We start from the raw sequence: 26709 nt of genomic DNA, 5'->3' as shown, positions 1-26709 counted from the left end.
AGTCAAATGACTGCATAATGTCCAACGCGGCTGACGTGTTATCTGGTGCGCCCCAGCTGTTTGGTTTTTTTTGCACCCGGGCTTCGTTTACAGCCTGAGGGAGAGGCACGCTGTAAGTTTAAAAAAAACCTTCGCAAACATGTCTGAGGATAACATGTCATCCGCGTTACTGCAGTCACGTGACTTTAGTCTCGCACATGCGCTTCACAACAGACGCGGAAGAGAAGACAATGCTGAATAAAGTTGTAATTTTTGTTATTTGGACCAAAATGTATTTCCGATGCTTCAACACATTCTAACTGACCCACTGATATCACATGGACTACTTTGATGATGTTTTTATTACCTTTCTGGACATGGACAGTATACCATACGTAGATTTTTTATGAAGGGTCAACAAGCTCTTGGACTAAATATAAAACACCTTAAACTGTGTTACAAAGATGAACGGAGGTCTTACGAGTTTGGAACGACATGAGGGTGAGTCATTAATGACATTATTTTCATTTTTGGAAAACTATCCCTTTAAGTTGAACAAAAAAAATTTTTTTACAGTGTAGCCCCGCCCTCACGCCTTTCCTCATGACAGGAAGTGAAGAGAGGTCGTTCCAAGGAGGGGATGTTAATGTTGTTGATTAAAGAAAAAAGGGAACATGACTTTAAAAAATAATGAAGAGCACGCATAACTCATCTACAGAAAAAACAACAATACTAGTTTTTAATTTTAATGACTTTTAAATTTAAACCAAATGTTAGTAAAAAATGTTAGTTTATCTAAAAGAACTGTTTAGTGTTAGCAACAATATTTTATATTAAACAAGCTCATCCACTTTAAAACCGAACTGCACACAAGACAAAACTCATTTTTAATCTTGCAAATGCCCTATGGTTTAAAATAGCCAAAGAAAAAGATCAATCTCTAAACATTTCCAGGAATGAGCCTTTGAGTGTTTTCAGAGAAAATCGAATGGCTGAAGTGGAAGATATTCCATTGAAAATGTCATCTACCACACAGCGAGGAATCAGAATGCCACATAATATATGACACAGCACGAACTGAAGCGACGGGCACAGGTCTCATCTGCTGCACAGCCCGTGAATTTTTCTTATTCAATTGATACCTGATGCTCCAGACAATAAACTTCATTGCACCTCAACTTTAATTTTATGAGCTTCTTAGTGCACAGCTGACCCCACTGCTGTTTTTTTTTTTGGTTCCTGATGGGGAGCAGGGAGGAGACTGTTAACCAACCAGCAGTGGACTTGTTGCATCCACGTTTAGCTTGAACTGCAAAATTTTATTATTGTTCGGCTACGATTAATAAGCAGTTTGTGATCTGTATTCAGCAGATGTCCTACGGCACCATCTTTCAAAGGTCATGAGATGAATAACTAATGTGATAAGATTTCCAGTCCTCTCAAGAATATGGCTGAGTAAGTGCATTTCTTAGTATTACATCCTAACTGAATGGCTGGTAATGTAAATTCATACTGTACGTTGCAGGGTAAAATCACAATTTAATGTTCCTGAGACGGTTGTGTAGAGGAGCATAGAGATGAATTAATACCGCAGGCAAATCATTTCTCGAAGATCGCATATGACTAATGAACAGAGATGTCTGCCGGAACAGCCAATCAACTAACTAAAAAATGAATGTGGATTAAAAGGATAACCCTCTTTGTCTGTTGGTGTACATGATAATGTATTAAGTTTGATATGAGTTTGTCGTAAGATAAAAAACCAAATGCAACAACTACACACAAGATACCAGGATACCATTCTGGAATGATGACCAAAAAGCCTCGATTCATTATGCATAATTTCCATTTCAAACAAAAATTAACCTTCATATCAGCAGCTCTGTTCAGGTGCGCTTGGTGCACAGGGATAAATAAGGAGAACCTTTAGCAGTTAGAGGACCAAAGGATAGGTTGGTTTCAATCAAAGCCTTCCTTTTCATTTCTGAAATGAAGAGAACAAAGAAGCGAAAGAGTGGAGGGACACTGCAGCTCATTATACAACGGTTTAATCAGTTCTCTAAAAAGCTTTGAAAGCACAGCAGAGCATCTGGGCTGCCAAATCCCTTCCTTTCCCTTCCCACATTCATTCAGTCCATTCAGGCGGCTCTTTGCACCTCAACCTCGTGCCAAGCTTAAATTCACGCACAAAGCCTCGCAGCACCTCCGAGAGACCTTTGGCTTGTGATAACCAGCCTGAAAATCGAACCTGAAAATACAGTTCAAGGATCTTTTAAGCACAAAGAGGTGAACTGCGACTCACAAAAAATGGAGAGTTGTTATGGTTTGACCATGAAAACAGACCTGCTCTCTGAGTGTCGTTCATCCGGTTCAGTTTATTCAGGATCTGTAATTCCATTTAATCTTAAATTATTGGTCTGCAAGTTAATAAATTAATCATTTACAGGAGGTTTAATTTCGTGTTTCCATTGCTTGAATCTAACTTTACTCATTGTTCATTACTGGGAAAATTACACCTTGGTGGAGGGAGAAGGGAAAATTAAGCAAGAGTAATTTGCATAATTACTGTTAATAAACATGCTGTACACTGCAGATGTGTGAAATGATTAGGGCACGATCACGCTTGCAAATCAAAGTAACAACCACCAATTGCCACACTTCCGTCAAATGTGACATTGTGTACAGATAGAGTTTCACTTTCACACATCTTTGAAGGAATATTTAATTACAGAAATGTGTGATATCTTTACTGAATGTTTAAAATAGTCTACTGGACATGTACTAGACTACAGTGCATAGATCTACCGTCATACTGTGTTTGCACTTCAAATACGGTACAGAACACAGGGGTCTCGAGATCTATTTTTGAGGAATTATATAAACAATTTTTACTTTTTTTTTAAGAGCAACTATGGTCTGATTCACAATTTTACATTTCCTTTGGTGTGTATTTGTACATGTTAGCAATATGCAAAAGGTAGTGGTACATAAAATTAAACGATGACGAGAGTTAGCGTTTCCAACGTAAATCTCTATTAATGGACTACAACAAACACACAAATTGTAGTCAACAGTTTACTTCCTGGTCCTGTTGATGTAGACAAGACCGACATTATCATAATTCCCCTGCTTTTGACTCACAGCCTGTAAGTTAACTCCTGTCAGCATTGCATTGTGCGCAAATCCTTCAAACATGGTAAGGAGCGTCACATTTCCGCCTGACGTCAGAGGTATTCAGGCCAGTCACAACATACAAATTAGCTGGCCTATCAGGGACACAGCGCTTCTCAGATCGATGAGTTGTGTACAAAATCAATGTGTTTGAGGAAAGCGGTATATCTGGAGCTACAAAAATGTACGGTACGTGGAAAATAATGTGTTTTAATTACCATAAACCACGCAAGCACATTGTATTATACCAAATACACAAAATAACGTTGTTTTAAGCAATGAAATAGGTGCACTTTTTAACTCAGCAAATCACTGTTAAAAAAACAACATAAACAGCATAAAACATGCTGAAAATATGCATGTCTGCATTTATAAATAGCATGGAATAATTCCAAAAACAAGCAAGTGAAGAGTTTCGTTGCAAAACGAAATAAATCCATTTTTATCATTTTTGTCAAAACATGTTTATTATTATGTTATCATGTTATTATTTTGTTTTATGGTGCTACTTAGCTGTATTTTTTAAGTTATGAAGGTTTAAATCAAAACAAACCAACTGCAGTTAAATTGATATTAATTGGAATGCACAACCAAAAAACGAGATTTCTGAAAAATTAAACCACTCGAAACTTGAAACTCTTTTGCAACGAAACTCTTCAAGTTTTTTAATTGGGTAACGGGCAGACATTCAAAAAATAAATACACATCTACACATGATATTTTCTTTCTCAAAACTATCAGTCCTCAAAAAAGCCCTCAGATCGCTCCACCCGCATGACGGACCGATTGGGAGATTAGGGAATAATATTTACTCATCGCACCGCCTTCATACACTAGCTGACCTCTGTTACAACAGCATAGCATCTTCTATAGTCTTAACACATCACTAATTTATGTAGTATATATCGGGTTACTGCAAGGTGGTAAAAAGATAAATGGACAGATAAGTGTATTGTTACCTTATTAGCAGGGTTGAATAATTTATCATTTAATTCTTAAGACAAAAATGTAAGATGTTCTTAAGTAAATATTTGAGAACTTCTTAAGAAATGTTCAAGAATTGCACTTAGGAACATTCTTACAAACTTCTTATAATTTATCGTAAGAACTTTCTTATTTTTTGTCTTGAGAATATTTTCGTGAATCCGGCCCCTGGACACTACCCACACAGACACAGACAGTAAAGCTTGTATGTCCCCTAGTGTTGCACGATATGCCCCATTAAAGGTAGGGTAACACATTTGATCCTGAAACATTTTTAGTTATGCTGGTTAAAAGTCTCCTCACATTCTGATAGCAAGTATTTGTAGAAATTTATGTCATCTGTGAAAGGCGTAGAACCAAAAAATTTTCAACCAATCATAGATTTCGGTCCGAACGGACGTTGCCTTTTTTGTACCTCATATGTAAGCATAATTTGAATGCCCACCGCGTAGCTAGTCCACGCAGACCCCATTCGTCATCAGCGCATTCACGTGCGCTCACCTCCTGTCTGTAAACAGGGACAATAGCAAACTTTTCTGCTGAATTGACAACCTATACAGGAGCCACAAAACGAAAGACATGTTTTATAACAACAACAGCAAAAACTGCCTGGATCAGCAAAGAACAAAAACCCAAATTAACATCGGTAACTTTACTGCTTTACCACGAGATGCAAACAGCTGCAGGAGGCAAAGGGTCTGAAAGGGTCATTGCACTGTTTATTTTGGTATGTTAGGTACGCGATATGTTTGTATTGATATGGATTCAGATTTTCTACTTTGATGAAACATTGTGTTGCTTATGAAATTTGTGTTCGTTTACGGATTAGCGTAACGATATAGTTACTACGTCTACACAACCGAAAGTGTGCTTTAACAAATTCTGATGCAAACCAGTTGTTTATGTTGGTTATTTTGGAAATGTTATTCACTTTGTACTGCTAAATTTTCTCACTTGTGAATGAGAAATGAGATGTTACCGTCTGATCTGTGCGTGTTCATGTGTTTTGAAAGAGGCGTGACTTTGGATGGCGATTTGACTGGAGGGTGGGATCGTGATTTCATTGCTAGGCGGCTACCGTTAGCATTTTTCAAAATGTGAAACCTTACCTTTAACATCGTTCTATCGTCAGACTGTGAGATCGCAGAGACATTATAGTATCAGGAGGTGTGGAAATAGTTTACTCATTTATTTATTTGTTAATTTTGACATAATTTATGACAACCTACTGGATTGGTGGACAAAAGTAAGTGATTTACTCTAAGGCCAACTGGCAACACTGTCACAAAAAGAAACAGTATTAAGTAAACATACTAGGGATGGGCATGATTAATCGACGATCGATAATTGATCGTTAAGAATTTAGTCGATGACGTTAATTTGTTATTGATTAATCGAATACTTTTTTTTATCTAATGCAGGTTGCGTTGCCTAGCGTAGCGTGGGTCTTGAAGCAATTAAATGAATTTCACTGTGTGGCAGCAATTCAACATTTTACCACCAGGGTGCAATATTTGACACCATACTCCGTTATCTTTGACCTTCCGTTTTGATTTCAAAAAAATAATCATGAAGAGGTCATGATTTTTGGAACAAATGAGGTCTTTGTTTAAGAATGCGGCTCGCAGCTGCAGGTTCCGCTGCTTTAGAGCACCGCATATTCAAGCGCATATATGTTCCGTATGTCTAACTAAATGTAGTTTAACTGTCTGCCACAAGTTGATCTTGTAATAAAGGTCTCATGGAGGGAAACACGCTGTGTTTTTGTATTCAACATTTTTTAATTATAAAAGTTAAATAATTATTTTTTCATTATAAAAATATTAATGATTAATCGATAGTCGATCGTTAATTCTCCCGACAATCGACTAAAAAAATTTAATCGAATGCCCATCCCTAAAACATACATCACTTTCGGGCATATCTCTGCTATACCAAAGTCTGAGTTTTGTTGTTCCATTGTCTCTAACTGAAAATCACTCCATATAAAACAATAGCTTTGATCTAGTTATGGCCTGCTGTGAATACGGCTCAACCCTCCCACACATCACTGTACTGCAGGGTCCCTGGCAGAGAGCACTGCAGTGATGTTATCAGGCTACCTCATGTTTTTTGTTAAACACCACTGTTGCATGTACTCCTGCTTTCGGCTCACTGTTGTTTGACTCGGGCACCTCAGCTAAAGTCCACCTATTCCCTCCCACGCCATCTTTCCTGCCTCTCCAGCACTTTTTAAACTTTCTCCACAGCCTGATACACACTCACCCTCATACCATTTCTCTCTGCTCCTGTGAAATCCAACAGTAATTTCAGTAAGTCCCTTAGATAAAACAAGATTATAAAATGGACATAAAAATCAATGTGTGGCGCACTGCGGTGGTGGTACAGGGGTTTTGGAGGGGGGTTTATGGATAAGTAATTTGTCCATGCCTGCATCTAATTCTGCATAAGATGCTCTTGTATTTCCTCACATTTGTGGATAAAAACATCTTCTGACTTCTTTTTCGAGGGCGCTCGATGCAAAGTTCGTCACAACATGTATGTAGCCCGTCATGTGTGTGGTTCCTCTTTTCAAAATATGTGTTCTGCGCATCGAGAGAACCTGCATGTCTTGTTAAAATAAGTGCCTGCTGCATACGCGTCTAAATGGTTTATGATAAAAGAGACACTCACGTTTGCAAGATACTCGCATAATCTCATTCGTAATCAGAGTTTACTGTTAAGGGAGTGTCTTGCGTGTATTTTGTGAACGTGAGCATCTCTTTTATCATAAAAGGTTTTGACGCGTGTGCAGCAGGCACTTATTTTGACAAAACACGTGACGCACATGGTTCACATGATGCAACAAACACATATTTTAAAAACGCAAGCAACACACATGACACTCCGAACACTTATTTTGAATTAGCACCCCTCAGATGAGCAGTCACGAGCTGCCACTGTCTAAATGGCTTAATGTAATGTAAATGGCTTTGACAAAGAACAGCACCCAGAGAACCTATGACTGACGTTTAAAGTGACCAATAACGGTTTATTTAGTTTTAACATGATGTTTTGGTGTGAAATACCTTATAATCTATACAAATCAGTGGAAAAAAACATAGCTGTCAATGTTAGCACTTATACAAAAACCCCCACAGTTCTTCCTTAAAATCAACCAATCAGATTGCACCCGGCCCGATGCTTAGCAGTTTTGTGGCAAGTGCTAAGTATGGTGGTGAGGGAACTGTGGGCTGTGATTGAGACTGCTTGTGGATCAGTTCTGCAAACAGTCGGTGTCACAGGCCTTGAAGAAGGTCATCCGCCTTTCAACCTGCTCTGGGCATGCAGGAACGATGGCAAAGAGCTTGATCTGGGTCCTGCCCCATCCTTTCTTCCCAGCCTACAATGCCTCTCTTACACCACCCCTTGCATTCTTTAGTTCAAGGCCTAAGGAAATCTCGCAAACCTTTTTTCCTGACTTATTACCGAGGTAACTCACGGCACAGGCAAGCGGGAGAGAACGAGCTGTGATGGAATCGTGACTGTGTGTACTTCTGCGTGTTTGTTTTTATGTGTTTCCGTGCAAGCATGTGTATGACTGTGCTTCAACACGAGGGAGAGAGCGAGAAAACGAGCGCACAGCATGCATGCAGTGGTTCTGATGATCTGCGTGGTACATTTGTGAAAATATCTCGAGTTTGTGAAAGGAGATATAATAAAGCGACACTGACTTGAGGAATGCTGTAAACGTTGCATTCTCTCATTTTTTCAGACTCGCACCATGACTGTGAAGTGCCTATTTTATCACAGCAGGTGTCCAAACTCATACAATGTAAAGCAGCCCCTTCCCAAACGATTCTGAATCAACAATTCCGAAACCCGCTGTGTGCTGCGTCAAATGGTTTTGCTTCAGATCCCAAATTTTACTTTGAGGAACAATTTTATGCTGCTTTTACTTAGTGCCTAAATCGGTTCGCATTTACCAAGTGATAGATTCATTTGCACCAAAATTTTATAGAATCTGATTGGACAAACAAACAATTGACGTCAACTACTGTATTAGACACCTGAACTGACAAAGTCTAAGAAAATAACAACATTTTAATGCATGCTCATCTCTGGCACGTTTCACAAGAAATCTTAACTGAAAAATATGTTCATTAGGATAAACAGCGTTTTCTAATAAGGAATAAATTGCTTAATTCAGCCTAACCATCTGCTGTTACAAGCAAGACACATCAACTGTATAAGAGATTTCGATCTGAGCTGATCCTTGAGATCTCCAGGGCAGCTGAAACCCAGGGCTCTATTTCCCATGATTGATAGCACTATTTTCCTGTGTAGAGGCGAAATAACGGTGTTAAAAAAGCATTCGAATCCAGCAGCTGTTTAACAATAGAGCAATGCAAGATTAGTCTATTCAACCCTTTAAGGAAAACAGCACCCGCACCTTTAAGATGTGGGCCAATTAATCACATGTAAAACACTGCAGAGATTTTCAGATGTCTTGAGAGCAGAAATTCAAGAAACAATAAGCAGTTCATGAGCAGTAGGCAAGTAAATGCAAATATAAAGAGGGTATTTATTATGCTCAACAATATTTGATGTGGATTTTAGGTATGCACGTTATCACTGCGCCATTATGTTTGCATATGTTTCAACCGTGTAATCTCGCCATCATGGCAGAGGGCAAATGTGTAGGGCAAAATGGTCTACACTTACAGAAGGTGTAATGAGTGCAGATTGTGACACCGTGATTACACCTCCTGTGGTTCGAAATGACGATATTCTCTGAAAGCCGTTTCATATCCAAACAAGCTGATGGTTCAAGAATGAGAGCATCAATTTTAAAGCTCTCAAGAAAGATTTGAGCATTTCACTGCAGAGAAATCATCTTGAGAGGAGTGATCGATACAACACGTGACAAAAGCATTGTACATGTACATTAAAAATGACAAAGGACTTTAATGCATAGTTTTGCATATGGAACGAGGAAAAGAAATGAGATAAGAACACAACTGAAATTTGTGTTGGAAACAGGGTGACAGTAATCCGGATAGCGAGCAGGCGAAAGGAAAGAAGTGTGAAATTAAAAATTTTAACATTTGCCAAAGAAAAATCCACCCCGGAGCCCAATAATCTGACACATTTAACAATGAGCAAACAATTATCTACATCATTTCCACTGGCAGGAATGTGGGAGATAAGGAGATTTAAGGATGAATAGAAGCGAAATATAAAATTCTCCCACTGCTCTACGGTTGGCCCTTGGGGTAAAGCTTGAAAGAGCATTTATGCAAATATGATTTATTCAGTATAGGCAGAGAGCATCTGCCAGGTGTTATGGAAAAATCGGTAATATCAAAGGGAAACATGCACGTTAATAATTGTTTACCTGCACATACAAAAAAGCATTCCACCCTGGGGACAGAAAAGCTTTCTCTTCATTGACGGCATTTACCATGCAGCAGAAACATCATCATTCAAAAAGACATATACAAGTCACTCTCACACCATTTTAGTCAAAACAAAACTTTTTCTATAAAGATGGGATTCCTAGTCATATCAACTGAGAAGTAAAAAACAGCATCCAGGGTCCTACCAGGTGTGTGCCACCGTGAAACGCCTCTGCTTGTGGATGTTGTTGTTAAGGAGCATCCGTCGGAGGAGCCGCGGAGAGTTCCTTGGCGACAGCCTGGGCGAGATTGACGAGGGCGAGCGCCGGTGCCCCCGTGGTCGCTCCTGCTGCAGGAGGTTCTCCCTCAGGATCTTCACCAGGTCCTCATTTAACCCAACATGCTTGGGCATAGGCGGCACTGCTAGCGTGTCCTGGTGGCCCACGGCCGCTTGCTGGGCCATCCTCACGCTTCTCCGGTCCTTCTCCCGCTGTTGGGGTCAAAAAGAAAAACGTCCACTAATCCGCCGGTGAACTCCCCGGGGACAGGGAGAGGAAAGATGAGTGGACGAACCCTGCAGGTCGCTGTGGACCCCACGCAGGCTACCTAGTGTAATAAAGAGTGAGCGCACTAAAACGGTGAAGGAGCCGAAGAAAGAAAGAGTGCGTGCTCCTGTCAGGACGACTGCCGAGCTGTGATGGTTTGGTGGGGAGAGAGGAGGGAGTAAGAGAGACAGCGAGGGAGGGTGGGAGGAGAGAGTGAGCTGTCGATCTGCAGCTCTATGCTAACTGCTGAATGCAAGCCACCACTTCGCTAAAGAGCTGTTGGATTTGTGTGTGTGAGAGAGAAAAACAGTATGTGGTAAGAGGCAGTTTGTGGTGTCTGACACCACTGCTGCCAAAAGCCATTTCTTTTCTCTTCTTGTTTCCTCATGTTCTCATATGTACTTCCAAGAGTTCATTTATGATGTGTGTGTGTGTCTAAAGATAAAAATGTGTGTATATGGGAAACCTTATGCCTTAATCACAAAGCAACTGCGCTAAATATGTTATAAAATACTAATATTAGCTAGACGTTGTGCTGCCAAGCTTATTCAGCTATATACATATTTTACTAGTGATGCACCCTAAAGGTATATTCTTGTTAGATTATATGGATCCACAGATGCTTTCTTTTGAACAAAAGGCTTTTGTGGCCCAAACGTAACTTTCGGTATACTTCTGCGATGAATGAATAACAACAGAGTCTCTCTAGAAAAGATTATTTCTGATAACAAGCAAATTACCTTAGTTCAAATCACACAACACTTAGCTAATGTAAAATTAATGTATACAATGTTAGCTACATATCCTTGAATTCTTGCCTGGCTGTCAAACCTCTCTTCACTTAGTAATCCATGCTCGCCGTCTACCCTCATATTATAATTTTAATTTTCAACAAGCTATTTGTTCCAGAGGTCAGTTTAGCCACTAGCCGGACCGATAAAATAACATGGGTACCCGTTACATATCAGTGACCCCATATTCCTTTTATGGGCACTTTCCCCAAAAAGGCACGCCCACAAAAATCAGAGTGAGAATGAGGATTAGCATTAGCATTGTTCCCCTGAGTAGAAGTCACATGCATCAATGCACGCGACAGCTTTGTTTTATATCAAGAATCAACAATGGCACAAAAGAAGAAGTGTGTTTTTGGATGTAAGGAGAAGAAAGCCTTGTTCAGCTTTCCAAGTAAGCAGGCCTTATGGAAACAATGGATATAGTTTGTTTCTCCGAGATAGCAGCTGAGTTATTCTGTGTTTTGCTGGCAATCGGTTTATAATTGCATATTATGTAAATGGCAAGAACATGTAGTGAATCATAAATTATCCAGAAATGATGAAAAATATTGTTTTGTGTGTATTGCTTGCTCATGACTCTCCTCCCACTGGACACCTTCGAAATCTCATGGTTTTCCCGAAACAATCGCTAGAGCTGATCTGTCTTTTATAAACCTGTTAAAACTAAAGACTATTCAGAGATATGAAGGATGTAATACTACTCTATAGGTAATCAAGATTAACATGAGATGAGCAGAAACGTTGTGTTTATGTGAGCTAGGCGCGTAGCCGTGACAACGCGCATGTGTCAGATGTAATCGTCTATATAAAGGTTAGAAACAAATTTTTCTTTAATGAAATGTGGCTCTCTATGGCATCACTGCAAAGAACTCTTTAAAAAAAAGTGATACCTCTTTGATATCTTAATATTATCTAATAAGTTTTCTGAGATATTACTTGTGAGAGACAATTTTACATGTGTCTCCTCTTGTAGAGACATAATTTTAAATGTAATGTCTCAAACTGTGCTCAGGGCAATATTTATCAGGCTTCTCAAAGTGCCATTTTAGAGTGCGGAGAAATTGTGAAATTTTCCACTCGTGTGCATTTTTGTTTATGATAAGACTATAAAGGAGCGTGTAGCGCGCCGTTCTAGTATGCTGGTAAATGATCTCAGCTTCAGAGTGGATATTTGACAAGCTCCCTTCAGTCCTGTTTGCAGACATTTCTCATTGTGAATGCAAGTGTGCAGGTAAGTGTGCATTATTTCTTGTTGCAATGACGCACGGGCATTTTTCTTTATTATACGCTCATGAGACGGTGTGACATGCTATTCTTTAATGTTTTTTTTTTTATTGCAATCATAAAAGAATTAAGATACATAAACAAATAAGCATTTTTCCAAGTAATAAACATAGGAAACCATCAGACAACATAAGTACATGGAGTGTAGATGAAATTGACATTAAGATCATCTATTCGTTTATGTTGCTGAATGATCTCCGACTCAGCAAGGAGAGTGAAGAACTTCCTGATATCTGCTTCAGACCGGTTTGCAGACATTTCTTGTCGTGAATGTTAATCTGCATGTAAACCCCTCGTTTTAAAGAGCTGAACCATAACTTCCTGTTGCCAAGACACGCGCATCCTCACTACGACACGTCCCTTACGGCATTGTTTTGCATTTCATTTACACTTTACGGGACGTGTTTGCGTTCACACGGAAGCTTGTCTGCCAATTTTACGGGTATTTTCTGGGACCAAAGTGCTGTGTGAATGAGGTTTTACTCTCCCAGTTATTTAAGACCGCTCAAGAGGTCACTCAAGTGGTTAGAAGTTGCCAGTAGGGGCTTGTGATGGCACTGAGGAGACAGAGATGTAAGCAAATCTTTGAAGAGAGGAAGAATGTTTTTGAAATGTTTGAGGGTGAGCAGTAAAGCTTCTTCCTCCCAGTTTAGATTTCTTTTTAAATCCATGGTGGCTGATTGTATCATAAAATGTAGGTTGTATAAACATCTTTCTGTTGTCACTTATACCACTTTACCCACATTGTTGTGTTGCTGTGAACGAATGAAACCCTAAATGCAACATTGTTTGTACAAGAAAATGTGTAAAAATGTATAAATCACATTCACTGGATTTAAACCTATAACCTTTAAGTTACTAGCCCAAATCAATAACCACTACATCATACTACCCCTGCTGACTGCAACTGACTTTGTTTTCCTGGGCTTATATGATAAAAAACAACATGTCTATGTAGGACATTAGGATCCTTTAAAAAAAAGCCCTCTTGGGTATTTTAAAGAGGCGTGTTTACCATGCTTGACGTGTTAGTGTTTCGCATCTGTCTGTGTACATGAATGCTGTAGGTTTGCCAGCTGTTATTAAAGGGATAGTTCACCTAAAAATTCAAATTCTCTCATTATTTACTCACTCTCATGGTATTACAAGCCTGTATACATTTCTTTGTTCTGATTAACTCGTAGCAAGATATTTTGCTTTGTAACCAATAAATAAACCTATGCTGGGTTGTTTCAAGAAATTGTAGAGTTGTTTTAACTCATGGTTGGGTTAACAACAACCCAGCATGGGTTTATTTGATTTTTACCATTTTGGAATCCATTCAGCCAATCTCTGGGACTGGCGGTACCTCTTTTAGCATAGCTTAGCATAATCAATTGAATCTATTTAGATCATTAGCATCACGCTCAAAAATAACCAAAGAGTAGGGCTGCAACAATTAATCGCATGTCCCATTAAAAATTAGGGATGCACCGGTTGACCGGCCAGAGATCTGAACCGGCCGGTTTTTGCGTGATCGGCAACCGGACGTTTTTTGTATTTCTTCGGCCGATTTTTCCGGAAGTCCACCCGCGTGCACAGACTACATTTTTATTATTCGCAAACATGTCTTTTGTGTAAAAGCATTTCGAAATCTGCAATGTCTGTAAAGGACAAGTTAATCGTGGAGAAACATCAGTACATTCGCAGGGCTCTCAAGTCTCACGCATTCATTGTGAGATACATGCATTTCAGTCAGTTTACACACTGACACCTTGTATTTCTAAGAGACTGATAGCTTTTCCTGCTATATACAATTAATGGACGAGGCGCAGGGAAGTTCTCTGTCGAGTTTAGCTGTCTCGAGTTTTTCTCGCGCTAATCAATTTCTGAAGTTTTTGGCTGCAGCATGCGAAATGATATTACGCAGCGCCCGAAAATAGGCCCCTGCTATTGTAAGTAACCAAGGGGACTATTTCCGGCCGTTAAGTAATATCATTGTGCCTGCACAATCTCGAACTCTTTGGGTATTTTTGAGCGCGATGCTAATGGTCTAATCAGATTCAGTGCATTATGCTAAGCATAAAAGATATGCTAAAGGTGGTACCGCCAGCCCTGGAGATCGGCTGAATGGATTCCAAAACGGTAAAAATCAAGGGTCTGTGTCCCTTTAAAGTCTGATACAAATAACAACACCTATACTATTTCACACAAGAAATCCTGAATATGTGACGTCTTTATGTATTAAACCAAATGGACATTCACAGTGCTTACATTTATACTTATTCATCAAGAAACTTAATTCAAAATAGGAACTGGTAAGCACCAACAGAACATAAGCAGTTTTACAGCAAACTTCAGTTATAAATAAGTATGTACTTCAAGTATTTATCTCCATGTTCTTCAATCATGACCTCAGTGAGTGTTTCAAACTCCTTCTCTGAGCCAAAAATAGTGTTTCACTTTGTTACCAGTGACTAATCATATCTGCACTACAGACGCTGTTATCACAAAGAGCACCTCGCTCTGAAGATCAGAAAGAATTAACTTACAAGTCAAAAAGACAAACAAAAATAGCGTAATGGACATGTAGAGCAGTGACTGTGCAGAAAACCTATAATTTGGTTGTGAACAGTTCACAGTGCACAGAATCATTTTATGGATATTGTGCTGTATGGGATCTAATGGATGACTGAACAGTCTTTCTGGTTATGACACACCACCTAAAAATGCTGTATGAGCAAACCCTGCTCACCATCCACTGTGCAGTTTTGCCCTGTGTTGACATTTCTTAAACCCCTTTGTCCTTTCACAGAGCATACTGATCCCAAAAAATTCCCAAAGCATTCCAAGTGTGCAGTCTGTGTGAATGCAAAAACGTCCCGTAATTGTTTCCGTAAAAGGGGACCTAAAATTGCCATGACATTTTCGGAATGTGTCCTGCATTAACAAAAGGCAGATACAATGCCGTAAGGTACAAGGTACGTAAAGGTACAAGAAGATACAAAAGTTGACACTGTACCTAAAAGTTGCATATTGGTACCTAGAAGTACGTACTGGTATCTCAAAGGTACAAATATGTCCCATATTAGGACCTTTTTGAAAGGTACCACCCCAGTGACAACTTTGACTATCTTATTTCTGAGAGTTTAGTGAGCACACGCATGTCATTGTAACAATAATTTATTGTTCAGCTTTTTGACAGTCTGCAAACTGAAATGAAGCAGAGATCAAGGGTCTCATTGTTAGTATCCTTACTAAAAGTCTACGTACGCACAAAGGCCAAAAATGGCATACGCTAGAACATATTAAGACTTAAGTAACATTAATAAAGCAATGTTCTCTTTATGAATCCCAAATCACCTGCAAGTGTGCATACATGAATCATCCTCAGATCCCACCATGCAAGCCCATTCTCCCGTCAAGTTTGTTTTTTATAGATCACAACCTTTGCGTGGGAAATGGCGTATGCACATTTCCAGCCCCGTTTTATGCGCACGCACGCTTTATAATGCCATGCACTAGTTTATGATCAAATCACTAAATTTGTGCTCCAGCCGCTATCTTGGCCGCTATTTTATTTTTTCGAACATCACATTCCCCGTGCACACACACGTACAGAATTGTGGGACAGGACCACTGATCTATATAAATGACTGGATTGCGCATAGAACGCTTAACGTAACAGCGTGAGGTGAAGCCAGCGCATAGTTCAAGCGGCCATCTTGGTATACCCAACCAGCAGAGGGCGTCATTGACTTCTATTCAAAATCATGATCTAAATTCACCCGCTTTAGAGCTATCAGTCACGCAAGATTAATTTTTAGGATATGTGTACGTAAATTAATTGTTCATTCTGGATTTATTTGCAATGTTTGTGTTTTAATCTGGCAGGATAATGGATTTATAAAAAAAACATTAAGGTGAGTGTGTCCGTTCTGTTAATGACACAGGTATATATAAAGTTTTTTTTGACATTCAGCTACACGGTCAGCGTTATTTTGGTTATTTCCCTAAATAAGTGTAGGTAACTTGTAAGTTTAGATAACATAATTACAAAACCAGCAAATTATTGCATGCACATACAGTACAAAGCATTATTTATTCATTTCGATTTCAGAATGAGCACGTTTGTCATTAATACTAAATATGCTGCGGTCTGTCTGCTAATCTGATACTGTAATAGGGCTTGAACGTCGTGATGTCATTACTTGTCGTGGCGGCCATGTTGATTGCCTCCTTTACTGCTACTCGGACTGCTGTACTGTCTTAATTTGATCTTTTTTCTTTCTTTTAATTTTCCCAACTTTGCTGCTTCTCCTCGTTCGACTTGCTGTATGTTTACATTCGCAAGGCCATCAACATGGCCGCCATGTCCCTGAATGCAATGCGGCGCCCAAGCCCTATAAAGATGAGTGTATAATAAATGATTAAAAAGCCAAATGTACAACTTTCAGTAAATAACTATGTACGTGCATAGGACCTTTGCGTTGTAATAATGTACAGGGTAACTTCAGATATAAAAACGAAGACTAGTAAAGTGATGTTTTTTCATTAAAATCTGATAACGTCCATTGATTTAATAAAATGCTTGGGCATACCAACATGGCGCGCGCGGTGGCTTCACTATTGTGACGTCATGCCCAATCCAATCATTTATATATATCAGTGGAAAGGACGATGGAGGTATGTCAGGAGTCAGGAAGTAAACCTAACATTGGATTCGGACATGCCTTGATGCCTTTCTGCCTTGGAATGGTGCCTCAGCAGGCAGCAATTTAGAGTTTTGGACGCAGCCAAAGAATTAAGTGGTTACAGGAAGACTGAGACTGGGACCATGACAACGGCTTGCTCTCTGTTTTTATTAAATAGCTTTTAGTTAGATCATAATTTGCTATTCAGTAGAGCTAAGGGACATTTTCATTCTAGAGAGCATTTATCTGAACAATGTAGCACAGAATCAATAATTTTTTTGGCCTATTTACTGAATAAAGAAGTACTGAGTATATCGTGCTATTTTATAGTTCACAGATGTATAACTTCAAATCTTAAAGAAACATAAAAGTCACTCAACTCCATAGTTATGTCATGAACACACAAGCACAATTGATGTATTATTCTTAGCCATGAGAGACATGTCAAAATCTTTAGCAGGGCTTCACAGTAATCGTTTACTTGTATAATTATTAATTGTACTTCACACCAGTACATTTTGAAATATTAACTGCACTCCAATTAAATCTCTTCATATTATAAAATACCATCTGTCTCTAAGTGACCAAAGTTATTAGTGTGTGCGTGTTTGTGTGTGTGTCTGTGTGTGAGGTACTTGTGTGCTGATGAGATGTTGTCCCCCGGCTTTACTGTGCCTCTGGATTTCAGCTCATTAGATGAAGGACAAGGACACCAATTTTTAGCGACCCTAGTACTGATTTGTCAATCTTCTATGTACTATCCAGTACAGTACACAAAAACACAGTGTAAAATGATGCCCACAAAACGGAGAGAAAAAAGTGCAACCTGATCAAATCTGTCACCTTCACTGAATTACCCTGTGCGCTGCTGGCGCATCCAAGGTTCAAACGTGTCACAATGCAGTCATTACTTCAGTCACAGTGAGAACGATGCAGATATCCCTGTGACAGAAGGAATTTCACGCTCACCTAATGACAGGATACCCCTCAACTAATTTCTGACTGTCAGTATGCAAATTCAGCATCACGCCACTACAATACGGCATGTGATCTGGATTGTGTCATACTGAAACACTGCATTGTGTGTTTCACATCCCCTCCCCGTTTTTCCCTGCATGACGTCTGTGTGTGTTTCACCACTGTTACCCTTGGCAACATGGATGTAGAGAGACAAGTGTGTGTGTGTGTGTGTGTGTGTGTGTGTGTGTGTGTGTGTGTGTGTGTGTGTGTGTGTGTGTGTGTGTGTGTGTGTGTGTGTGTGTGTGTGTGTGTGTGTGCGTGCACGCGTGTGGTGGGAATTGACTCAGAGCTGGAGATTTAACAGAGGAATGAAAGGAGACTAATCTGATTTTGCAGAATACATATCAAAATACTGCCAGTGATGTAGACACATATATGTCCTTTGCAAAAATTCTGGTTGAATCTCACAAAACTAGTCTAGATGTCCAACATGTCTAGGTTATAATATACCCCTAAAATAAAATAAAAATCTTATAAGTATGTTTAGGGAAGAATTAAGATTTTTGGATGCACTTTGATATTACCTTGCTGACAATAATGCATTCCCCATTCAACACCCACTTGCGATAATTTAAAGCAAATCTCATTCTCATTACTGTAATAATTAAGGTATTTTATGCCGTAATAGCACTACCTTTTATTTATGCCTATAATAAAAAAATAAAAAACATGTCTTGCAGTAATGAAAATAATTACATGGAAGTTTAAGTTAACAATAAAAACACAACAATTACATATAATAAGTAAATGAAGTGATAATGATAATGATAATAATAATGATAATGAAGTGTCTTATATACTAACCCTAACCTTCAGTCAAAGGGTTAAATGTAACCTGAAAATATTTTCATGACATTTATTCTCTACACGACAACCATGCCTAGAAAAAAACATTTAGGAATATACGGACCATCCATATTTTCAATATGCCAGTCTCTATGTGTGGACAGCTGGTGAGGCTACACTGCCTCCTTGTTGTTAAGCAGGTCGTTCACACTGAATGACTAAATGACTTCTAGCAGATGAGAGAAAATCTTACTCCAGAGCATCTTCTGTGAATCATAGCTGTGCCACTCTTCAAACACGAAAGTGCCAGGAAACACTTTTTTCTACAGTCTGACATTCCCAAGGAATGGCATAAAAGATGTCCACAGAAAAAGCGTGACTTATTTCATGCGCATACTGTGTCCTGGGATCCTGTCATATCCTTGTACTAGATTCAATAACAAACCACACAGCCTCTCTGATCTTCCTCTAACCTTTAGTCAACTCCAAACTGAAAAGGTTTTGTCAGCTCCAATTTGTTGCAAACATAATTTTAGAAACCACAAGTACTATGCTTAATAAAGTAACAGCAGGTCTATACCGAGGGGCAACCTTCCGATCTCTCGGATGAAGTGACTTAAAGGATTAGTCAATTTTCTTTAAAAAAAAAAAAAAATTCTAGACAATTTACTCACCACAATGTCATCCAAAATGTTGATGTCTTTCTTTGTTCAGTTGAGAAGAAATTATGTTTTTCTCATTTTAATGGACTTTAATGGACCCCAACACTAAACAGTTTTAATGCAGTTTAAAATTGCAGTTTCAAAGGACTTTAAATGATCTCAAACGAGGCATAAGGGTTTTATCTAGCGAAATGATTGTCATTTTTGGCAAGAAAAATTAAAAATATGCACTTTTAAACCACAACTTCTCTTTATCCTCCGATCCTGTGTCGTGCCAGTGCGACCTCACGTAATACTGTACGTCATCACATCACGAGGTCACGGATGACGTATCAAAACTACGCCCCAGTGTTTACAAGTGTGTCGAAAGAGGACCGTTCCGACGTTGTTGTATGTCGAATGATACTAATTATTGTCTTTGTGTCAGTTCATTATTTCAATTGGTCCGCAAATGTACGTTTCATATATGTAACACGTGACCTTTCTACGTCATTACGCAATTATGTGAGGTCTCGCTGGCTTGTCACACAGCCGGAGGAAGAAGGGAAGTTGTGGTTTAAAAGTGCATGTTTTTTTCTTGCCAAAAATGACAATCGTTTTGCTAGATAAGACCCTTATGCCTTGTTTGAGTCCTTTGAAACCATTTTAAACTGCATTAAAACTGTTAAGTGTTGGGGTCCATTAAAGTCCATTACAATGAGAAAAACCCAGGAAAGTTTTCCTTAAAAAACATAATTTCTTCTTGACTGAACAAAGAAAAACGTCAACATTTTGGATGACATGGTGGTAGGTATTATCTGGATTTTTTTTAGGAAAAAGGAAGTAAATTCCCATAGAACCCCATGTTACTTTACAGTAGAAAATTATATGTTTACAGCCTGGTACAAAAAGTGTTTTTGGTCTATATATAGCCAATATTTGCCCTTCATGACAACTGTGATTGGGGTGAATTTTTTTACTCATCCATTTAAATGATATAAAGCCTTAAAGTTTGCATAATTAAGAGTGTGGCCACGTTAGTGATGGGGAACAGCCACTGCTGTCACTAGAGTCAAGCTAGGCGGGTGTGGTTTCAGCAACCAGCCACCTTTGCTTCACCCATGGCCCGCCTCTTTACCCATTTTCGAAATGCGCCAAGATGCCGTAGGCAGGCACCGATTACTTTAAGCTTCAAAAAAGCTCTTCACAAACCTATGGGTGACGTCATGGACACTACATCCATTATTTCTTTACACTCTTTGTTCCATATGCTGCTAAAATGACAGCAAAGAGAGTAACAAGAAATGTCTATTTCAATAGTGCCCCTATTGAACGACATCTCACCTAAAACAATGATACTTTCCTATTGTTTCAAACCCATATGTGACCCTGGACAACAAAACCAGTCATAAGTCGCACAGGTATATTTGTAGTAATCGCCAAAACTATGCCAAAAATCATTAGGATATTAAGTAAATATCATGTTCCATAAAGGGATTTTGTACATTTCCTTAAAAATTATTTATCATTATTATTATGTGTTGCTAAGGACTTCATTTGGGACTTTAAAGTTTGCTTTCAGATAATTGACCCTTGTGACTGGTTTTGTGGTCGAAGGTCACATATGACATTGTTTCTCTTAGAAAGCACAAAAGAAATAGGCCACATTGTCATCTGTTTTACTGACAAGGAATTACATTGAGTGAGAAAACATGTTATACAGCTGTTCAGCTTTGCTTTTATGGTGTTTGTCGTTCTTTATTAAACTTGACAGCCCCTGGTCCTGTCCACTTGCATTGTTTGGAAAAAAACTCCTCTTTGTAAATAATGCCAATTATGGCAAATTATTTATTCAGTAAACTATTCACTTTAAAGCAAACATAAAACACTGAGATACACTGTCTTAGTGTTTTACATTTATTTAGACATAACTGTCTTAACAAGCAATTACACAGAACAGAAGTAAAATATCTCCCTCTACTGGATGACTGGATAAAAGCAAGATCTGCAAGTGCAGCCTTTACACCTTAAAGAGACAGTTCACCCAAAAATGAAAATTTTGGCATTATTTACTCACCTTCAAGCTGTTACAAAACTGTATACATTTCTTTGTTCTCCTGAACACAAAGGAAGATATTTGTAATGAAGCACGAAACAGAAACACCATTGACTTCCATAATAACAAAAATACAATGGAAGTCAATGGTGCCCAACACGTTTTGGTTACAAACATTGCTCAAAATATCTTCCTTTGTGTTCAGGAGAACAAAGAAATGAATACAGTTTTGTAACAACATGAGGATGAGTATGATTACACAATTTTCATTTTTGGGTGAATTATCCCTTAAAGCTTTACTAATTTTCACCTGGCAAAAATACATTTACGACTAATGTAAAAGTATTAAGCAAAAATGCCCAAGTGACACAGACCGAAGATAAAAAATGAACACATTTTTGACAGATTAAAAAATAGAGTTGTGCTGTTTGTGGCCACTAGAGGGCCTAATAGTATCAGTAAAAAATTTACATCTGGCCAACCTCTAGTCTCAAACCATTTGACCAGTGGAAAGGAAAAGTCATCTTTGATTTTTCCATTCCACTTGCAAAATTATGATTAAAAACAATAACTGTTATTCATAATTAAAACGTAGTAAATATTAGGCCTGAGACCTCATAGCGGACCAAAAATCCCCATGGGTCTTCCAATTGCTCACAGAGCATGGTATTAGCAACAGTATGATCAAGGGAACAAATATGTTAATAAAATACACAGCTTGAAAGAAATAAGTCACTTAGCACATTTGGTAGATTGCATAAGCATTATAAAAGGTCTGGGTTTGAACCTCAGCGCATGCGTGGATAAAAGTGTTGGCCAATTAAATGTCACAAAAAATTTTTTGATAAAAAATTTTGATCTCCATTTAACAAACTTGCAATCTGTTGTAACGTGATAATGCTTTACTTTATTCTGCATGATGTAACCTTAAAGTTTGTGAATGTTCAAGCAGCTTTCACACGTTCACACTCCCACTTCAGACTAACCTTTGGGATCTAACCACTGATGTCTTGGTCAAACCTGTTGTTTTTAACAAGGGCTTTTTCTCTCCTTAATAATGCAACTCGCAGCTTTGGCAAGTCTAATATTTTGGCTGCGTGTCAGATGTCTCTCTGTTATTTTGCTTTTTGATCCTCGCAGCGGCCAGCCTGCTTCACACTGACACGTGTTCCAGACGTCTGGGAAAGGGTAAATGTGAACTACACAAATTAAAGACCTTGACAGCTCTCATGTGCGCACATTAAAAATGCAAAACAGCACACCTGCCAGGGGAAACGCAACTGCAAAAAAACCTTGCTGTCATAAAATGGGGCAACTAGACATACTTAGGTGAAGCTTTGAAAGATATGGCTGAATTATTCTTTTGAAGTAAACTACTGTTATAAATTACTGCCAACACCAACAAGGTGCAATATTTCTTTCCTGAAACAAATAATGGCTTTGTGTCAACGACAGACTAAATTTTAAAGCAATGGTTTGCTGATAATTTTCTCATTTGCTGATATAAGGGTGAGTAAATAGTTTTCACTGTGAACTATTCCTTTAAACATTGTGCTGTAGAAAATTACTGTCAAATGTATTTTTTAATATGATGGAAAGACACTTAAGACTGTGTCAGATCAACTAAGTGAATCCTGAAGAGGGTATTAGATTGCAGTGGCATTTTTCATAACAGGGAATAAAACAATATTGTAAAAGTTTGATCTTTCTTATTACTGATAGTTTTATGATTCATGGGTTCAAATTATCATGCTATTGAATGTCGATCTGCACACAACTCCCTATACAAAATGAATTTTTAACCAAAGCATTGAGAAATGACAAGCCTATAGGTCTGTCTTATCAAAATATTCTTACATGACATTGAAAAAGTGTATTTTTCACAGCAAGATATGAGCCTAAATGCAATCAAAGTGACATTAATTAAGATGCCACTCAAGACAGGCAGTGTTGATGGATATTCAGACCGTGGCACTTTCACCCTGTCGTGACACACGAATACTTACTGACATTCGACTAGTGCACTTGACACAAAGTTCAAAACGCCACTAAGCTGCACTACACAACTCTAAAATCGAATATACATACATATAAATGATATTTACCAAATGATCTCAACATGTACTATAAGTTTATCAAATACTTTTACATCAATTCCTGCCCTCAGGCCATTCAGAAATACTTTTTAGGCAGAATCCATTAAAAAAGTCTGATCAAAATTATGCCAGATGCACTTAATGGGTTTTGCACAATGCTCTTAAGCATTTTTGATAAGACTCTAGTCTTAATGGATCCTGCCAACAAACTGGTATTTCTAAAAAACCTGAGGCCAAGACAAAATGGATTAGATACATGAGTATTTGAAAAACGTATAATACATGCCGAAAGCATTTGGTGAATACCGTTATCTCATTTCTGCCATTTATCGGCTTTTGCATCTTAGCTCCTAAACTAGCTGCACCTTTCAAAGTTTTCTACTGAAATACAGGCCATGGCTATAACTCATGAGATTCAAAAGAGATTTTATCCGAATCAAGTAAAAAAGTGACACTTGATTTAATGTATAATGAAAAAACAGGAATTATCTGATGTTCAGGTTCTCTGTAATACTCTCTGTAATATTCTAAGAAGTTCACTAGAGTATAGTCTTTTTTTAACGGGTACGCATACGTAGGCGTATAGTCGAACACACAGCCTTGCAAAGTATTGTTGATTTGACTCGTCCATGTACACAGACGTTCCACACATGTGCATTGCGACTAGGGCTGGGTATCGATTCAGATTTTCCAGATCGATTCAATTTCGATTCACAAGCTGTCAAATCGATTTGATTTTGATTCTCGATTCAATTTTCGATTCCGGTTCTCGGGCCGTTTTTTATATCGATTCAACTCAATGAATATAGATTAAATACAAATACTATACTAGTAAAAAGAACAGTGAACAGCAGGTTACAAGTGGGTAATTATTAAAATCGATGAAGCACCTGAAACCACCATTTTAAGCACTGAATTAATGAATGACAGGCTTGCCTCTCGCTCCTTGGTAACCTCGCACAAAGCAAAAAATAGGGTGACTTCTAGTGAAGAAGACTAGTAATTCGATTAATGTTAATCTTTCGTTCAATGTTTGCAGAAATAAATATGAAAGAAAAAAATCGATTCTGCTCTTTGAGAATCGATTCTGAATCGACCACATTTTTAAAAACGATTAATCGGCAAATCGATTTTTTTTTGCCCAGCCCTTATTGCGACAAAATCCAATGCATTCTCATAGGCTACATACTACATTCTCCTGTGAGTGCATGCACGACCAACGCGTACAATGACTATGTTTACATGCACACCAATATTGCAATTTTTCCAATAATCAGAGTAAGGACTTAATCGCAGTAAGATGTTTACATGACTGGAGCTAACCTCTTCACTCCTGTTACATGTAGCTTTAATTTTCTGATTATTTGTTAATGAGTGTTAGGGTTGCATATTTATATATACATAATTATTATTCACAGTTCACACAAATATATGATGTAAATAAAAACCTTTAATCGCGATTAGTCTTTATGCAAACCTAATTGTGATTATTATTCACACAAAGCACAAATGATGAACTCACATATACTGGGAGTTCTTTAATTTACTTACGTTAAATGAAAAACATGTTCTTATGGATGTATTTCGTTATTCGGTGCCATAATGAAGACAGAAATATTATTTCAGTGCCTGTAACGGTTTTAGACGCTGCTGTCACATTATTTGAGCTGTTTCTGGATGAAAGCAGACTGCTGACACGGAGTTGTGTTGACAGAGTTCAGAGAAAACGTCTTAATTTCAAGTTTAAAATGAATTTGCGCTTAATGTGCGTGAGAAAAACACACGTGCACTTCAGTTATGCGGTATAGATGCAATTAAAAAGTTTACATGGTGCATTCTGCTATTAAAAACAGCATATGCCACCTGTTTTAATTTTGAGAATTTGGCTTATTCATCGTATCCCCCAGAGTTAGATACCTTTTTCATCTCTGTACGTGCCGTAACTCTCTCTGACGCACCCACTGCTAGCTTAGCTTAGCACAAAGACTGGAAGTAAATGGCTTCAACTAGCATACTGCTCCCTATAAGTGACAAATAACGCCAACATTTTCCTATTTATATGTTTTGAGACTATATTCTCAGAAGGTGAAGCACTGATACATGGGCGGAGTGACTCGGAGCGAACTCTCTGCTCCTCACCACTGAGTTTTTTGGGTGCTGCGAGCAAGTTACTCTGCCCAAGTAACAGTATTTCATCTTCTGAGAATATAGTTTCCTGTATGTATACTGTAAAAAGATGGCTGTGTCTCATGAACTTGTTATTTGTACACGGTGTGACTATACAAATCACAACATATAAATAGGAAAATGTTGCCATTATTTTGTCACTTACTGGGAGCAGAATGCTAGCTGGAGCCATTCACTTCCAGTCTTTGTGCTAAGCTAAGGTAGCGTGGTGGGGTGGCTTCAGACAGAGTTACGGCACGCGCGGGGATGAAAAAGGTATGTATGGACTTATCTAACTCTGGGGGATACGGTAAATAAGCTAAATTCCCAAAATGTGGGCGTGTTCCTTTGATCCTATTATTTTTATCGAAGTATTGTGTTTCCATGACGTAAAGTATAATTGCATTATGAGAGTGCATGTAAACGTGGTCAATGTACGCAAGGTTTCTAAAAATGCGGTGGTGCACTATAACTATGGACTATAACTTCACACATCACATTTGTATTGCACTCAAACTTATTTTGAAACGGTTCTCCTAATACAAACACAGTAGGTTAGACACTCTCCTTGAAGATCTCCTTGATGGAACGACCCAGATATGTCAGCCAAGCAAAAACAAAAGCCTGGCGCCCTGCAGAAACAACCTAACACCACAGAATAGACAGCAAGCTGTACCGTGACCTCATCCAGGTCAGCAGACTGGCACAACAGACTTCAAAATACTCATTAGATAAAGCTTCTTTCCTCCATGCTTTCAATACCACCCTGTTTTTCTCTTTACTAACATCTTGGGCCACCAACTGAGCAACATTTCAAAAACAACACAATCCCTCTAAACATGAAGTGTAGTTTCAAGGTCTCGTACATGGTCATATGGAGGAGTTGAGGACAGCAATAGTACAAGGAAAAAGAACCAGGTCATGCTTTACTGAGGAACGCGAGTATAACCCATGGGGCGAGATATCCCAGAAATACATTGACGGCCTCCACTGCAATCATCTTTCAGCACACAAGCAGACATGACCTTCATTTAGTCACACTTGCAGTTTAAAAGCGTGAGAAAGATTGCAGAACCAAATAAACAATGTTCTCTTATTTGTAAGTTGCTTTGAATAAATGCATATGCCAAATAAAT

At 38.4% G+C, this 26709-nt stretch overlaps 2 protein-coding genes across 4 annotated transcripts in view; one reads left to right on the top strand and one right to left on the bottom strand.

The window, feature by feature from the left end:
- Positions 1-26709, top strand: part of LOC135729190 (retinal Mueller cells isomerohydrolase) — a 298130-nt gene that overhangs the window by 4777 nt on the left and 266644 nt on the right. The gene's annotated exons all lie outside the window — the stretch shown is intronic.
- The window catches only part of pde4d (phosphodiesterase 4D, cAMP-specific), a 307501-nt gene that overhangs the window by 86123 nt on the left and 194669 nt on the right, over positions 1-26709 (bottom strand). The window contains exon 1 of one of the 3 annotated variants that reach the window (XM_065246645.1): positions 9719-10188. The exons of the other annotated variants lie outside the window; for them this stretch is intronic. Coding sequence (XP_065102717.1) covers positions 9719-9975 — 257 coding nt within the window. The 5' untranslated portion in view covers positions 9976-10188. Of the gene's footprint in view, positions 1-9718; positions 10189-26709 lie in introns of those variants that run through there. 3 annotated transcript variants of the gene reach the window in all.

The sequence above is a fragment of the Paramisgurnus dabryanus genome, chromosome 11 (genome assembly GCF_030506205.2).
Source record: "Paramisgurnus dabryanus chromosome 11, PD_genome_1.1, whole genome shotgun sequence".
In the NCBI taxonomy this organism is placed as follows: Eukaryota; Metazoa; Chordata; class Actinopteri; order Cypriniformes; family Cobitidae; genus Paramisgurnus; species Paramisgurnus dabryanus.
The sequence above is the reverse complement of the archived record's forward strand: the minus strand, read 5'-3'. Positions and strand labels throughout refer to the sequence as shown.